This window comes from Myodes glareolus, chromosome 19, assembly GCF_982192425.1.
Source record: "Myodes glareolus chromosome 19, mMyoGla1.1, whole genome shotgun sequence".
NCBI classification, from domain to species: domain Eukaryota; kingdom Metazoa; phylum Chordata; class Mammalia; order Rodentia; family Cricetidae; genus Myodes; species Myodes glareolus.
In genome coordinates, this window is record NC_142044.1 from 12,872,238 (window position 1) to 12,891,541 (window position 19,304).

At 31.7% G+C, this 19,304-nt stretch overlaps 1 protein-coding gene across 1 annotated transcript in view; it reads right to left on the bottom strand.

The window, feature by feature from the left end:
• The window catches only part of Csmd3 (CUB and Sushi multiple domains 3), a 1,053,984-nt gene that overhangs the window by 635,078 nt on the left and 399,602 nt on the right, over nt 1-19,304 (bottom strand). The window contains exon 7 of the mRNA XM_087898772.1: nt 18,503-18,814. Coding sequence (XP_087754898.1) covers nt 18,503-18,814 — 312 coding nt within the window. The remainder of the gene's footprint in view (nt 1-18,502; nt 18,815-19,304) is intronic.

The following is a 19,304-nucleotide window of genomic DNA, read 5'->3' on the forward strand; positions in this document are numbered from 1 at the left end:
AATTAAACCCTTATTCATTTTTCATTGCATTTTTAGTCAGGAGAAATATGTATATATGTGTGTATGTATGAGAAAAGTATATACATGTGAAAGTCTTTAATTAACTTTCTTATTGATACCCAAATGTAGGGGGATAGACACAATTACAGGTCAGTTACTAGTTACAAATAAAATATGTAATCTTTTTTTATTTTGGATATTTGAAACAGGGTTTCTCTGCAGTTTTTGGTGCCTGTCCTAGAATTAGCTCTTGTAGACCAGGCTGGCCTCGAACTCACCTGCCTCTGCCTCCTGGGTGCTGGGATTAAAGTCATGCACCACCACTGCCAGACCTAAAATATGTAATCTTAATATAAGTTGTGTTAATCAATTGAAGACTCTTAATGGAGATGTTTTATATTGAAATCTGGTGGTGGTGGTGGTGGTGGTGGTGGTGTGTGTGTGTGTGTGTGTGTATGTATGTATGTGTGTCTGTGTATAAATTTAAATAGTACAATAGTTCTGTGAGCTAAAATTTTCTTTTGTACTTTGGTGAAAAACCAATTTGGCTCTTTTATATTTAGTAAAGCATTACTGTATTTTATAGTATATTGCATTTTTCTGTCTTATCTCCCATCTAAATTAGTGTTCTGTTATCAATTTAAACTCTAAATTATTTACTGAAAATTATTTAATATTATTGTAATTTTGTGTTAATGAATTGGAAAGCTTTATTTGAGATGTTTAAAATGAATGTCTATTATATAAAATAAACTTGTGTCCACATATATAAGAACTTCTTTTGAGGTATTTTGAAGCTATTAGTAAGCGTTTTCTATGTGAGTTTGTTCGTGTGAAATCAGTTTATATAGCTTTGTTTTCTGTGTTAGATCATTGTTGTCAGTCAAAACAGAGGGTTTTAATGAGTACAGGAGGAGAGAGCTGTAGTGGAGGCAATGTTGGAAGTGGTCTGTATTGGTCTACATGACCATTCTATGTAGATATGATAGAAGAAATAAATCATCAACTGAGAATTTGGGACAGATAGTGTTTCAGTGATATTTCTATTACAAAACTTACTTACACAATATAAAGTTAAAACAAATTTTCTAGCTTCAAGCACATGGTTGAAATACCTGGGCTGTGTACTACACAACCACGCAGCAGCAAATCTAATATGTGAATTTCAATTGTTGGCATGTACACTTAACAAAACTTTGAAATTTGCATGATAAAATTTGGAAATGATAAAATAACGTATAGTATTGGTGAGATAAATACTTTTATTGAATATAATTAACTTGTATTTTACATGATCATAGAAGCAAATGTCAAATTATTACAATTTTAATAATGTTTTAATATACTATAATAATAAGCTTATTTATTCCATATCTTTAGTATTATAGCATTTGTTATTATAAGTTTTTGATAAGTCATAGCTAACATAATATGAATCTGAATCATGAATAAATCGTCAGTTAATAACTCTTTTTAATAAAATTTATTATGTATAAGTAAACTATATTTTATGAATCTTTTGTTTCCTTTGTACTTTAACGTTTAATTTTACATGTATTAAAAGAACTTTCTCATTTTTGTACTTTTAGATATGGTATTTATTTATGTAATTGGAGCTTTTTATTTTAATTAATTATGAGCTTACCTTTCTCTTTGTAGTCAACAAATGTATTCTATTGACAAGAAGATCACTTAGTTTTTTTTAATTAATTGAAACATTCATAACTTCAAGTGATTGATTTCACGACATAGAATATCTTAAAATTGCCAGTGGATTAAATAACATGGTTATTAAATAAAGTCATAAATTAGGAGGGAAAAATGTTGGAAGGAGATTAGAGGCAGAATTGAATGAGTGGGACTAACAAGTTTGAGTACAATAAAAACACATTGTATGCATGTGATTTTCAATTTAAAAACCTTGCACAATGTAAAGTGTGTAAGACTAAATACAAACAACAGCTGTTGACACCCCACATATTTTGTTGAATAACAAACATGTATTCTGCCAACTGCCTATGAAAAATATTTTTAAGGTTATTGTCTTCATAATACACAAAATTGCATTTTGTTTTGTAGAATAAACAGTTCTGTACTTAAAAATGTTATAAATGAACTATTTTTAAAAAATAGAAGAAGTTAGTCTCTGATGGAGTTTTGTTATATGTTAAAAGTTAGTGGGTTATTAATGTTTTTGATACTTCTCTGACTGTCCTGGGAATCAGAAACCTGGACTCAAATCCCATAAACATACAGCTCATTGCTTAATGTTTCTATGTAGTCCTGGGAGATTCATTTGTCTAGTGTTAACTAGAAACAGAATTCAGACCAAAGTAAAGTGGCAAATTTAATGTAATCAGAAATTTCAGTTCTGTCCTAGAGGTTAAAATTTCTCTGTGAGATTTAAAATATTCAACTTCAATAATAGAACAGATTTTGTTAATGTGTAGTGGCTCCCTGTTTTCAGCCTATAAATATTAAAGTTTAACTTGCTTTTCTAGAACTACTATTAGTTTATTCAAGCACGATTTGGGAACCTATTCATTATGAGACGTCTAACTGTTTACTTCTTCAATATATTCCTTTTAAAAATAGCTGAAAACCTGGTGGGTGGTGGCACACAAATTTATTCCCAGTACTCAGGAGGCAGAGGCAGGTGGATGTCTGTGAGTTTGAGACCTTCCTGCTTTACACAGTGTGTTCTAGGATGGGCTTCAAAACTACACAGAGAAAAATTGTCTTGGAAAACCAAAAAGAAAGAAAGGAAAAAGGAAGGAAGGAAAGAGGAGAGAGAGAGAGAGAGAGAGAGAGAGAGAGAGAGAGAGAGAGAGAGAGAGAGAAATAAAGAGGAGTTGAAGTGATTTCCACAACATTTCAGTTTCTACCACCACTTACATGCTAGTATGGTTTAATAATGCAAAATTTCTTGGAATAATATTTTTTCTTTGGCCTATCTTTTAAGTGCTAAGAAATAAGCAGCAATTAAATAGTTTCCAGGATATGCATGGAAAACCTAGTAGAAAAGTCAGCAATATCCTAAAGATGCATGCTTGAATCATTCCAAAGCACTGCATTTCAAAATGTGTTAAAATAGAGAGAAACTTTGTAGATAGAGAAGTAGTTATGGACACCATTTGATGTGAAATGTGTACTGAAACTAAATATGTTGAAGCACAGAGAACATAGCATGATTTTACATGATAGAGACACCCAAATCCTTAATATACTCTGTTGGAAACCACTAAAGTTGTTGGCTATGACTCAAACATTCCAAAGTGTTTCTCAGATTGCTAAATCCTGTTTATGTTGACCTGCAAGCTGAAAACCCATACGTGTAATGTTAGGTTCTAGGATTCTGTTATTTCCAAATTTTTAAGCTTTTTATTCTCAGATAAACCTATTTGTGATAGTTCACAGTGTCTCAATGATTTTGAATTATGCCTTTTATACTAAAATGACATTATTTTTAATTCATCACCTATTTTCTTTGGGATTTATAGTGCAAATTTTAGTTTTATACCAAGTCAGAAACCTCCCCAGACCTTTGACAAAAAGAGTAAGCTCTGTAGGAAAGTGTGGAAATGTCCTCTGCATATAATCAAAATAAATTATACAAACATATGAAGCAGCCACTTAACATGAGGCCAGCTACCCTCATCTCAAGTTTTTAAGAACTCAAAACTAAACACCCCATTTTAAAATGGGATTGAATCTTTTTACCCGGTTCTGAATAACTAATGAGTAGAAGGTTTTCTTTTTCAGAACTAAAAGCATGTTCAACTTTACAAAGAATTTTCTTATTTTACTAAATATAGGAAAAAACAAATCTGGTTGAATTTGCAGGTCTTGTAGGAAGAACTAAATGTGTTATTTTTTGTTCAAAAGACAGGATAGAGTTTAAATAAATGGCTAAAATTTACATGACTAATTATAGGAAAATACTCTAAAATTTATCTGTGACCTTCCTTTCTTCCTAAAAATGGAGCCAATTCAGGAATCCCCAACACTTGCCTAGATAACAGCAGATGCATTCTCAGCGCTTGGCGTAGCAGGTCTTACAACTACGGTGTGCTGTAAAATGTCAGCACTACATGTAAAATATGGGATTTTATGTTCTCTCTAGGGATTCTTCTAGTTGGTATAAGAAAGTCACCATATGTGAAATTACCATTGCTAGAGCTTACCCTTACTTGCCACACTCTAGAAATGTTTTAACCTTTAATTTAATTAAATTTCCAACCCCTAGTTTCCAACAGCTTCATATTCAGCAACTTTTAACTGTGTTTTATAATGTAATACTGATTTTATTTAATGCATTTTAAGCTCTCTTGGTTGGTACATCCTCTTGAACACAAACGGAGTGACTATTTATTTTGCTTATAGTTTCAGTTCTGTTAATAAATTTCACTGGAATATTTCAAGGATATTTAACATGAAATTGGTAGCATTAGTATGTTCTTACTCAAGGTAAGCTAATATTCCTAATATTAAAGCTAATATTACCTATTTTTTCCATACTGTACATAGCAAGGATACATATATTCACTAGTGTGTCTAAAAAGATGAAAAAGCAACAATTGTATGAAAGCTAGTGACCGCAGTAAATGCTCTCCTCAAATTACACACAGAGGAGTGTATTCCACCACTGCAATTTTCAACAGTGTAGTCAAAAATTATAAATTTAAGGAGGAGCAGGAAAGGAGCAGGAAAGGTTAAGGTGAACCATTATTGTTAATCCTTGAGGTTTCGCTTCTCATTTTACCTACATATTCTACATTGGAAAACTTTGCAACACAAAGCTGCATTCTGTTGAAGGCAAATACGGATGTGCTTGCATGGTTTCATCTACTACAAAGCTATGCAGCTGTTTGCATGTTTGAGCAACAAAGCACAAGTTAATTACAGATACATTCTATTTCCAGTCCTGTCCTTTCTGGTCTCTGTTATTTTTCTCCTTTTTCTCTGCCAAGGATAATCTGAACTGGCTCAATCCTTGCTACACAGCTGTGTCACTACGCAATCTGTAAAACAGACCACCACGCTATCCTACAGATACGTGAGGATGAAAATACATAGTTTAACAAGACTCCCAGGTTATTATTATGAATATCTACTGTTTTGAAATATGAACATGATCAACAGATTCCGTCAACATCTGAACAGTGTAATGGGAGGATGGAAGGGGAATGGAAAGCAAGGTCAGCGTATCCGTGAGTTTCACAGCATTCTATTGGCTTGAGTTGGCTAAGTTGGAGAGGTGATGGTCCCTTGCTCTTTCAAACAGTCTGTGATATAGGACTCTGTTTAATGTACATTGTCTCTATCCTTTACATTGGGAATAACTGCTTGGTTTTTGCTATTCTTGATGACAGCACTGGAATAAACACCTGAGAAACCTTTACACTCATATACCTAGAAATATTTACTATACAGGTATGCTTCTTAAATTAGTACAATGTTATTTTCCTTCCTAATAAATCTAGATGAGTGCTGAGTACACTGTGATAATTGAGAACTATTACATATATATATATATATATATATATATATGTATTTATATATATATAAATTCTTGGAGTATTTCAAATTATATCACCAAGGAAAATTAGTAAATATTCATTATCCTGCTATTCATGGGTTACTAGCTTCTTAAAAAATGTTTTGAAGATGAAGACCACACAACTGCACTCTTCTATAGGAATCTCATTCTCAAAAAGAATAAAGAATTCATAAGGATAGATCCAATTAAATGATAATTAAATGGCTTTGCCACATTGAAGTTGGAAAGATTGAATTGACAGCAAACGCAAGAAAAAAATATATTCTAGCAAATGATTGAGCTGAATTAATGTTACAATCTACTTTGATATGATTATAGATATAACAATAGGGATATCTAAATATCTTTGCTACTAATGCATTTTATCAGCAGTCAATTGTCTTGGGCTTATCTAAAAGTCAATGAACAACTAAAAATAAGTGTGCTACTTTTTTCTTAATAAATTCACTTTAAATTTCTTCAAGAAAGAAGTTTTTATATTACTAGAATATATTTTCTTTTTATAGAGGATCAAGAAGATGGCGGTACCTTTTGAAAATCAAACAAGCAAGAATCTACATAATAATTATTCTTCCCTTTATACAGACATGAAAATAAAGGATGGCTGAAGGCATTGACTGACTCTAAAACCTCAGTGCTACTACTGACACCTTTATCTAAATACAGAATAAAAATATTCTATGTAGTCAGACAACACTTTGCATTATGATAAAATTATTATTTCCTATCATTATTTACTCTTTTCCAATTGCTATTTCTTGTTACTTGATGACATGAATTTTAAATAATTAATAATGTCTACTTTTTAGTTACATTTTATAGTAATATATCTTAGCAACTTCACATAATTTAAGACCCATTACACAAACACATTAGTTATTTTCTTAAGGTGCAAAATATTATCTTGTGTTTGATGTTCTGTAATATGGAAATTTATTTTAAAAATATAAAATGTATTGAAAATATAACTGTTACATGAAATTGTATTAATTATCTATTCTTTTTAGGAAAACCCCTAGTCTCATTTCTTCCTAATGGAAAAGTTCAGAAAAGCTGGTCATACTTTCACTTGCTTTATTATAAGCTTATAGCTAAAGAAAAAGCACAAAACTCACTAAGTAACTGAATATAATAATTCTGAAAATTTGTGTTACATAAAAGCTCCACGGATGTTATGAAGAAATACCATTTTGAAGAGAACATTTTGTGGAAAGTTCAAGCATCTGCATTAAAAGCAATAGCCCATGATTCAGAAGACGAATGATGTAATCGTGAAGGAAAGAATACCCTACACAACGCATAACCAAACGCAACACCACACTGCTCTGCTCTCCTGAAGAGTGTAAAGAGAAACCGTGTGACTTCACTCCACTCACAGAAGGACTGCCATATGCTCTGAGAACTACATGCAAGAATGGCAGCTTGTTGCAAAATGGGTGAAATGCCTTGAAATAATTCTGAAGACGATAAAAATGTCTTTAACACAGGACTGTTTTCCTCTACTTTAAAAGGCAGAGAAGTTTCTTTGGTATCAATTTCAAGCATCAGCGGAGATTCTAGTCACTTTGTATATTTTACCAAGAAAAAAAACAACCATGTCATGTGTTGGTGACCACCTCTTTCACAGGTAAATTAAATGACCACCTCTTTCGCTGGTAAATTAATGTCTGGTGACATTTGAGAAGAAGCAAAACATAAGTATTTAATTTCTTGTCTAAAGTTAGCTTCTTCGATTTATTAAGATTTTATTGTGTGTTCTACTTTTTTTCCCCACTTTTCCCCCCTCCTCCCTTCTCTTTCCCTGGCCCCTTCTCCTGTCTGTATCGACCCCCATCCACTCCTCTTCCCTACAGAAAGAGGCAGGCCTTCCAATGGATTTCACATAGCTTTCCACCTCAAGTTGAGGCAGGACCAAGAACATCCCTCTTAAATAGGGAAGAGCAAAGCCTCCCTTCATGGGGAATAGGATACAAAAAAAGCCAGTTTGTGCTCCAGGGACAGGTCTTGATCCCACTGCTAGGTGTTCCACAAATAGATCAAGTTACACATTTGTCATCTGCATGCAGAGCGCCTGTGTTTGTGCCACGCATGCTCCCTAGCTGGAGGTTCAGAGTTAAGAGTTGGTGAGCTCCCAAGAGCTCAGGTCACATCTCTCTCTCTTTGGGTTCCTCTGTTATGATCTTTGCTCCCGTTGTTCTTGTAATCCCTCTTTCCTCTCTTCAACTGGACTTCTGCAGCTCAGTCCAGCACTTGGCTGTGGATCTCTGCATCTGCTTTCATCCTTTACTGAATAAAAAGGCTCTCTGAACATGAGGTTTCAGGTTGGTCGAATAGGGTGGCAGGAAGAGGTAGAATAATGGAAGAGACATTTTGATAGAGGAAGCCATTTTGGGGTTAAAGAGAAACCTCCTGCCAGGGAAACTCCCAGAAATCCTCAAGGATAACCCCTGCTGAGACTCCAAGAAATAGTGAAGAGGGCCCCTGAACTGGCCTTCTCCTGTAATCAGATTGGAGACTACCTTAACTGTACATTTTACTTTAAAGTCAGAGAATGGCTAGGTGTCCCTCTTTTGAGGAAAGTAATTACACAACCCTATACAAATCCTCTCGTCTCAACCTCCCTAGTGCTTGGGTTACACTCATGCACAGCCATTCCTAGGAACACATTTTTCTATGATCAATTCAGCAAACACTATTATCTCCCATATTTGCCCATTTTACAAAAATCAACAAATTGTACACTAATATAAAAATAAGCAAAACAAATAAAAAAATTAATCATTATTAGCTATAGTGTGGTATCCAAAAATCTAAAAAAATAACATTGTAAAAGAGCATTTTATGAGACAATGGAGTTATTTCATTAATGTAGTCTGCCCATTATAGACCTCTATAAAAACGATGGTTCATCCAAAATGATAAATTCAGCATAACTCAACTGCATGCTTTGAGTTAATTAATACTCATAAAGTATTCATTTTTAAATCAAATAATTTTCATTACCTAATACTGTCATTAGTTCCATTGACAATCAGAATATTTTATGTAATAGCTTTAAAATGTGTGTAAACATTTTTCTTTTATTTCACCCAAAGTATCATTTTCTAAGCAAACTTTTAAGACATTAGAAATACAAGAATATGGTTAGTGTTATGAATGATGTTCCTTTGATAACATCGTATACATGATGAAACAAAAATAGTAGAACAGAAGATGGGCATGATATACAGTCTACAATTATGTATTTAAATAAGATATCAGGATGGTTCTGAGCATAGAATTTTAGATCACTACAAAATAACATGGAACACAATTTTCCACATATAAATGCATACAAAAAATGTCAAAAGAAAAAATAAGAAAAACAAGAAAAGATACGTTTTTTAGGTAATGGTATCCAAAAATTGATAATTCTGTTTGTCAAATGTATTTGCTATACTAATGTCAAACTTTTTGTATTTAAAATACTAAGTAGACTTATATTACAAAAATCATATATAAGTTGAATTTTTGTTGTACATTCTCCCTCCTTTGTTCTTTATCCTTTCAAATTGTTTTAAAATCAATGTTATTCAGTATCAGATGATATGACCTGAGAACTCAAGCAAGTGAAAGCATTTTGACTACAAAAATAAAAGATTTACATGTACATTGAGTATATTAGTATGATAGTAGTTTTTGTATATTGTCATTATATTTTGTGTTATAATCTATAAGTTAGCCTTTCCGTATTTTAAACCATGTTAAGAGAGGGGAAAGTATTTCTTCATTTCTTTTTTGTTTAAACATAATAGCACATTAAAAAACAATGTCTGAAGGTGGAGAATGTAAGATAAAATTCAAAACTATACACTAAAATTTGAGTGCAATAATCTCACTATTCATCAATTTGCAAACTTATTTTCTTATAAAATTACAATGGATGTAAGAGTTATTTTAAAGGACTACCTGGATTATTGTCATGAATACAGTATGATCCTATTTTACAAATGTTATAATATTTTATATTTTAACTGAGGACAAGATCTCAGAATGAGTTGAAAGAGTAGAACTGGTATATGTTTCTGTCTCCACATGATAATCATATTCCTATTAAATATCCCCACCAGAACCTTAAACTTTGAAATTTAGAAGAACAGACATCAGTGCCACACTTTCAAGTCACCTTCTCTCTTGGAACACACCAGTTTGAAAATCAATTCACATTGAATTTTGAGAACCCTAGACTATATGTAGAAGCCAAGTCACTAGTAACTGCTATTTGAATTTTTGTATACTTTTTAGTCTGTTTTTCTTATTTACTTAAATCTCATGAAAATTTTTCTTCTCTCTCTCTCTCTCTCTCTCTCTCTCTCTCTCTCTCTCTCTCTTTGTGTGTGTGTGTGGGCGGCGGGGGGGTCCTGGTTTTTCTCTGTATCTCTGAAAGGCCTGAAACTCACTCTGTAGACTAGGCAGACCTTGAACTCACAGGTATTCACCTGTCCACCTCTACTTCCACAGTGCTGGGATTAAAGTCATGAACCACCACCTCCTGGCTGTTACTTTTTCATTAGATTATATTATCTCCCATTTAATTCTGCTACCAATGAATTAGATTTTTTTAATGGATGTTTCAGGCCAAATATTCAATTCCTCCCCATAATTCACCTTATCTGTGTCATCTCCTGTGCGCTGATGCCAGGAATAGTAAATGTTACCTTTTGTTTTCCCTCAACTGAGACTCAAACACTAGGTGATGCATGAGTTCAGACTTTGCCTTTTTGTTTCGAGGGCAATGCAGAGCGATTCTATGATTATGGTGATCTCATTTGTGTAATTCAGGTCTCATTTTCAGTTTTGTAACTCCAACAGGCCTTCACTGATTTCCCAAGTCAAAATGGCCAACCTCTATCATGCAGCTCATTTATGATTTCGGCACAGCATGTATAACTAGCACATTATCACTCAATGTCTTTTTCATATCTAATATGAACTTAATGAAGAAAGGTTATTTTCACTTTTTTTCAATATTATATATTTTTATGAAGAAAGAAAAGGAAAGAAAATAATGGAAAGGAGGAAAAAGAGGGAAAGAGTATGGCGGCAGATAAAAGAAAAAACAGTGAAATGGACAGAAAATGAAGAGAAAATGAGAAAGATGAAAAATCAAATAAAAACAAAAATATGTTGAGAAAATAAGTTTAAGTAAATGAATAAGTAATTAAATATAGTGGAACATAATAGGGAAGAAAGTAGAAAAACCAGTCTAATCGACCCTTAGGAGTAATCTGTACTAAAAGAAAAGCTACAGTTGCATCCTAATTAGACAGCTTGGGGAATTTTAGGCACAGATGTTATTGGGCCCTAGGAAAATGCACACAAAACTGATATTACACACATGAGACAAAGACAGAATAAATCCTTAGATTTTTTTTTATGATAGCAATACCCTCTTTCATTCTTGTTTGTAAGTTATTAATTTAAATATTGAGAAAATAAGCACATATTATCTCAACAATCAAGACAAACAATGCATGATGAAGGAGATGTAAATTAATATGTGATATTATCAGATGTCACAAACAATTCCAGAATAAAAAAGGACTGTAATCTTGCATTATGGAAGGATTATTTGAAATGCTTTTGGTATATACAATTTGTCTCTTCCTCACCCTGACTTTGGAAATCTGCTATTTTACACTTGACAGTTTATTGATTGGTGTGTGTGTGTGTGTGTGTGTGTGTGTGTGTGTGTGTGTAAACTTGCACATGAGTGTGTCCTAATGAACAATTTTATGTCAGTTGAAAATTTGGAGAGATTTTCTATCTACCTCCACCATATGTTTTCTGCTCATTGAACCCAGGGACTGTGTGCTTTTTAATCGCCCAGCTATCTCCCCACAATCTGTCTGAACGTTTTATTTCTCACATTGTGAATTAGGAGTATGCAAAAGCAGCTGCTGTATAATTTTAAAAATGTTAGAATAGACTTCCTCACACAAATTTTTTCTTAATTTTTGTTCCAACACTAAGTAAGACACATCACACAAGAGACATCACACAGGACAGATCATTTATACTCATCTTTATCTAGATGATTAATCGCTTGTGAGTTTTTCTTTGCTTAAAATTGACAAATCCTCTTTCTGTACCATTATATCCATGCAACTTTTTTCTTGAAAATTCAGTTAATATCTAATAGTCATCCCAATGACATCATCCCATAATTGGCAATAGGTAAAACTTGAAATAAAAGGTTACTAAATGATTCTTCATGAATGGACATTATTCAGTATCCATCAAAACTCAATCAAATAATTTATAAAGTAAATTTATCAATGTGATTATGCCAATGACAGTTAAACCATAGCAAACCTAACAAATATGTTGCATACTCTGTAAAAACATTAGCAAAACATATGAAAACACTACTAATTACTTGAAAATATTTAAAGTATATTTACAAGAGATCATATAATTTAATGGAATGAACATATTTAGCATTAAATAATTATTTGACACAGATGATGCTCTCTGTCTTAATAATGATGCCAAAGCTTTGTATTAGATCAAACCCTTTCTCTACATAGACCTGTCTTTTTAAGTTCCTGTGTTCGTGAGTCTGAGCTCACAGAGACTTAAACGGCAAGCACTGGGCCTTCTTAGGTCTGCACCAAAACCTCTGCTTTTCTGCTAACATTTTTAGGATGGGTGTTCTTTTGAGACTTCCAAAAATGGGAGTAGTGTATCTCTGACTCTTTTGCCTACAACTGAGACTCTTTTACTCCTTCTAGATTGCTTTGTCCAACTTTAATTATGAGGACTTTTTTCTTGTCTTACTTGATACTATTTTCTCTTATATGTCTGCGTTTTGAAAGTCTGGTGTTTTCTGAAGAGGAAATAGAGAGGGAGCAGGTGTATGGGGAGGGGGGGAAGGAATGTGGGGGTAGGTTAGAAAAAGTGGAGGTTGGATAAACTCTGTTGGGATGTGTAGTATGAGAGAAAAATCTACTTTAAATAATTTTTAAAAAACACCAAGTGCTTGAATATTTTATTTGAATCTTTATTAAGACTTACTTGAAATTCTGTTTGTTTTTTATGTAATGGCTTAACTTAATGAATATAATGTTTAAATAAGCATACTTTACTTAAAACTAACATAAAAGTACCATTTTTATCGAGAAAGTGATATTTAAACAGTATTTCTTCTTCAGTTTTAATTTTAAGTTAGGAAGTCTGCTTCATAGTCATCCTCAGTGATAGACAACTAACAATAATTTTACAAAAATATAACAGCCTGTGGATATGAAACACTATTGTTAAATGAACTGTGAAAGAATCACTGTTCTCTGCAAAGCCAACTTTGGTGTTGTCTAGAACCCTTGGACAAATATTTCACTCCACACATTGTTGAAGTCATCTTGTTAATTTATACTAAAAAGTTCAAAAAAGATTAATGAGCATTCTGTCTTTGTAGAGACATCACCCTTGGTTGAAAGATATAGATATTTTCATTATAAAAGTTATAGTCATCAAGAATGTTCATTAAGGAATGACACTAATTACCTTTATATGGAAAATAGATATCATTATGTTATATTTTCTAAGAAATATAATATTACAATGAATGAAGGCTGTATAATATTATATGTCAAACTTACTGTTATTATGATATGGCTGATCATTTCTTGTTCAAAAATACCCAATTATTTCTATAATCTATTGTTAAATTCTATTTAAAATGTTAATCTTATACAGTCTTATATTCTGTATAATCCATAATCTCAATACACTGTTTTCTAAAATGAATACTGAATAAATTAATGAGAATGATTGAATAGTGCTGAGTTTATATGAATTCTAGGTTCTTCTCCTTTAGCCTCTCCAAGAAAGTAATCTAAAAAAAATATGGTGTGATAATACATTATCTGAGTTTTAAATAAATGAAGAAAAAAGCAGATATTGTGTGTTTTACATATTTAAGTTACATATTTAAGCTTTCATTGAGGTAAATTCTTAGTTGTTTTTCTTTTGTGTGTAATGGTATATAGTTAGTTCTACAGAGAATTATCTGTATATACAAAGAAATAATTTCAAAATGTATCTTATAATCAAATTAGATAATTCTAATAATATTTAATTGTGTCTATTTAAGTGATATTTAATTAAAATATATGAATTTTAAATAAAATATTACATATTTAAGTTTATTTACATTAATATCATATTCCTTTAAACACAGTTCAGCAATCTTATTTATTCTGATTTTGGATTTATATTTCTATTCATCACAAATATCCACTGAGAGTATTTCCTATAGGTGCAACTATGGTAACACAATTACAAGCTTTCAACTCCTAATCTGTCTTGTCGTATTAATTCAAGAATGAATTCCATTTGACTTGAGTCTTTGACTTTTATTTCCAAGTATTCTTTATTTGTACACTTGCTTCAGTATCTTTTAAAATACTGAGATGAAAATGTTTTTTAAATTAAATTTCAGTTATTTCAAATACATAGAGAGACTTCTTAGCCAGATACCAGTGATTGATAGGGTAAATTAGAAAGGAGATGTTTAGGGAGGGCAGGGTTAATAAACACTAGAGAAGGTACACTCGTCTGTGGGATAGACTGTACTGATCATATGTATATCTGTACTGTTCAGTAAAATTCTACATATTTAAATGTTATGATGACTTTGGTAGATGATAATAATAAAACAACTAGCATATGTTAAAAACTTAGTCTGAAATTGTTTTTCTTAATTTTTTTTTTAAATATATTCCTCGAACGTAGCATGACTAGTTTATTTGTTGTGGCAATTGTCTCAAACTCATTGTTTTCAATCAGAAAGCTAAACAAGGAGAAAAGAATGTTGTCTCAAAGAAGATTTCTGCGTTTTAAATTCAGTGTTCACATAGACTTTCTGTTACTCATACTAATCTGAAAGTACACTAAATTACATAGGAAATGCATTTGGAATTTGTTCCTGGGGGAGAGTTTAATGATGATTGATTAATACCTATTTTAAACTATCCATTAATTTAAAAAACTATTATTTATAAAAATAGACACAGTGACAGGAAATTTAACTTTTCACAAATAAATCCCCTACAACCAAGTGTCCAATACCAAACTAAATTTCAGCTTTTACAGTCTTGCTGTGTTTTTAAGTACTATGTATTCTAACTAAAGACACTTCGATTAATTTGAACAGTTGTAAAAGGATACACAAATATCTAGTGATGATTTTAAAGGTGACCAAAATAAATTAATTGCAATATGCGTACAAAAAGGCAATGAAAAATAGAAAATTATTATATTACTAAACATCATTAATTCACGAACATTGAAAAACTACACTACATGAAACTTTCCAATGTTTATGCTCTAGGGAATAATTAACCTCAGCAAAATTGCATGCACTGTACCATCTCTGTATTTGTTAAAATAAAATTGATTGACTTCATAATTCATTTCTGTTTAATTAAAGGTTTATTTTTGCTTTGAAAATATGTACAGAACCTGTCATAAGGCTTTTCATTCTTAGACATTTGGAATTTGAAGCCATGCAGAAATTAACTCATATTAATGTGGTTTCATGAGAATATTATTTTCTTTATTACATTTATTTTTATCAAAATAGTTAAAATAGTGACAAAATAAAAAGCGTATGTTTTTTTAAAAAGGAACCATAGTTATGGCAGTATAATGAGCAATACTCATTTTAATTTCAGTAACTTAAGTGGATATTTAATTTTTATTTTAACAGACATTTTCTGGATACATGTATGGTACCAAGCTACACTAGCAAGTGTGAATGCAGTAAGAAGAAAGTTTTTTGGAACATTGTATTCTAAGAGTTTCTAAGAATACACTAGGTAAGTCCTATGGTTAGGATTTACCTACCCATCACAAAAGCAAATTATGTTTAGGTAGTTTAATGTTTCTAGAGATGACAGTTTCATAACAGAAGATGAAATTATAACCATCTAATGCAAAGGAAGGATGCGAAGTTGCAGAGCTCAGTCGCAGTGTAAAAAAAAAAATCTTTTAAAAGAAAGTCTAAAAAGACAGTAAAAGACAGGAACAAGAATTCACTGTAAGGTGTATATATAGAATGTGTTTAGGTATGAACACATATGTGTGTATGTATTATGTATTTAGAAATATATATGTAATACACATGTAAGCATGTATAAATCAATTAACAAAAAGGTCATGAATTTGAAAAAGTGCAGGAAGTGACCTATGACAGAATTGGGAAGAAGAAAGGGGGAAAGTGGAAAATAGTGTAATTATATTACAAACATAAAAAAAATAAATAATTTATAAATAAATAAATCATTTAAAGTTGATAACAAGCAAAGCATGGTGTGTTAGCCAAACTGAAAAATAAATCATATTACAGTAAAAAGACAATAAAAGAAAGAGAGGGAGAGAAGAAAAGAAGGAAGGAAAGAAAAAGAGAGAGAGAGAGAGAGAGAGAGAGAGAGAGAAAGCTGCAGTGATTGTGAGAGATGTATGAGATAAATTTTGAGACTGAAGTAATATTCAGCTTATAGGTTCCCATGCCATCATTAAGTGTGGGTCCTATAAGGGTTGTCCAATAAAGGAAACTATAGAGAATGGAGAAGATCATGAACGGTTTGGATTGTATTAATTCTTATTTCAATGATTCACATACACTCAATAACCTGTTTCTAACATTCTATAACATCTCAATACACCAGTTTTCTCTATGAACTAGTACAAAGAACTTTCTGAAGGCAGAGGACATGTGATACAAGGCTCCATTAACATTCAATTTCTCAGGTAACACTCGGGTTTTGAGTATGAACTAGAAGAATTTCTTTTTAAGACCAAGTCTTTGACATCCACTAACCCCAATTTAGATATTTATATCTGCTAGGAATCATATCACTGAAAACTGTTTAATGTCAGAAAATGTAGCTGTTATTTTAGGGCTTGTCAAAACTGTGATTCCCGTAGAATAATAGGAGTGATGCATGTTTGAAGAAATATTCATGGCTGATGTTTGCTTTATCCTATCAGCAACATTGTTCTAAGCTAACAAGTTCAGTGGATAAACAGAATTAGATATGTTTTTAGATACTGGAGTAACAATAGGACCAGTAAATTGAATTCAATTTGGTACAAATATAACAACTAAATAGATGAAAATAATATTTAATAAAAGAACATTTAAATGCTTTCTGTCTAATCTATTTTCTATTGCACCAACATAAAAATCATGAAGAATATTTTTCATAGAATGAGTACTGTATAAAATAATCATTTAAAAATATACATAGGTAGGAAACAAGGCTTTTAAACACCACTAAAAGATTCCGACAGCAGCTGATACATGGCTTCAAATCTATCAAGGTAAACATCTTGACGTTAAAGTTTATGTGAATAGATAGATTACTTTATATAAGCAACCAGTTCTCAACAAATACTTACTGTCAGTATTTACTGAGTTTTCAATATTAAATCTGAGTAGCGACTATGTTAGTGTATAAAAACTATTGGCTTGTAATTCTATAGTTTTCCACAAAATATACTGGTAAATTTGGGCAAAACTTTATTTTCATAACTATTTGTAGAGAACGAAAACTTTAAGTCACCTTGTTTCCTCCTTTGAGCAATATACCTATTATGGCTTATTTTATTCCTAGTAATAAGAATTTTGGGATAATTTAAATATAATATTAGTACCATGTTTTTCTCTTATGAGTAAGAATATTCATGTGAAAATGTGAATAGAGAAAAAGGATAATGTTGATAGAATGCTTTAGATGAAATTGCTACATGATAAAATTTTACTTTAGATTATGATTTTAAGAACCATTACAAGTACTTCCAGGATACATTCAAATGGATATAAATGTCCTTTGGAGACGTGGTCTGCTGGATTTTCTATCCTAAGCACTGATGTCACAAGGTCTTGCTTTCTGTGAGTGTGTCCTCAGCATTGATATTTAAAGTGCAAATATCATGATCTGCATAAAACACACACAAGCACACTAAATACACCACATGCAGATGAAAGAACATGTGTGAGTCTGATAAGAAAAATGGGATGTAACATGTATTATATTTTCAATGTGTTCAATAGATATATTGTTTCAATCACTCATATCTTGATAGAAATGATCTTTTATTTTTGATACTACTTATAATTTTTTCTTTGTATTTAAGCATTATATTGTTTAGAAACCTAAAAATCTGTTTCCTGTTTTCCGCAACATTTTAAAAGTTGCCTGTATTAATTGAGGTGAAATTTTACAATATGTAAAATTTATTTTCTCTTAAAATACTATCTAAATTGTTATTTTTGATTCTTAATATCCATTGCCGTTAGTTTTTGAAAATTAAAACAAACTGTTTATATAATTATATGTCAGGCTATGATTCATAAAGAATAGCATCAGATAATATCAGATTTAGTTCCATTTTCTTCAAATATTTAATTTTCTTAAGTACTAAATAGTACTAAATAACACTTTTAAACTTTGTGCAAATATTTAAAATTCTGTGTCTCCACATATATAAAATTATTTATAGAAAATTTTATTCTGCTGATTTTTTCTCAAAATTGAATGTTATGGTAAGTAAGAAGAACAGGTATTTATCTCTCATTTGTGCTATCCCTTTTAAAACTACTCCTTTCTATTTTTAACCCTCCCACTAAATCATTTTCTTTGTACTTTGATTTATATTTTAATTTCTATACTTTCAAATCATTATAATTTAGTTCTTATTATCTACATTGTTTCGCTAAATCAAATTAATTCTCTTATTCGGCAAAACTGTAAGAAAAAGAGGAAGACATCTGAGAGACAAATTGGTGACTTCATTCTCTACACCTGGGCTCTCGTTCAACTCCTCTAATTGGAAGCATCAGCAAGTAAAGCTTTGTCTGTAACTAAATGGGCACAAGTAAAATAACATCGATACCTCTATGAGTAACACCTGCCAGTTCTTTAGTTCTTTCTATCTGTTCAGCATTGCGTGGTCTTCTCCTTGTGCTTTGTGTGTCTGCTGGATGAGGAGACAGCTGGTCCATGGATGTGTTGTGATCCAGACCTGAATCTCTGAGACTTGTCTCTTCAACTCGCTGTTCCTCGGAAAGTCTATGGCTGGTGACAGCTGTAGCCCTGGATGCAGTAACCTCTGCAGGTGTGCTAGCAACAGCACTAGCACCCGTGGCAGTCCTGATCTGCTCCTCTAACTCACCAGTGGAGGTAGTGTGGGTCAATGGAGAAGAACCTGTGGGACACAGTAGCACTAGATGCTAACTTTTTCTTTTGACGTTTATAGGTTTTTTGATAAGTTTAATAAATCATAATTCTACGATTACCTTAAGGATAATCAACACGGTGAAGTAAAACACAAGCACACCACTAAAATGTGAAATCCTCCAGATCCCCACCCCCAGGATTGTTTTTATATCAATCTCTGAGTGCAATTACAGACAAAATAAAACCTTCTAACAGAATACATTAAGGTGGACAAAATTGGAGGAGAAAATTCTTTATGGAACCCTCCATCAATGATTTTCTTCTTTTCAGTTCATCAGATGAACTTTAGTAGACACAGATTTGACAGAATAAATAATTATGCAACCACACTTTTCTCAAAATTATGCTTTGCAATATCTGGTTTCATATCGGTTCAAATTTCTGCGAAAATATCAAGTTTTATTACTTTAGAAATGCATGTGAAAAGAAATAATTGAAATCAAAGCATGAATGAAAAA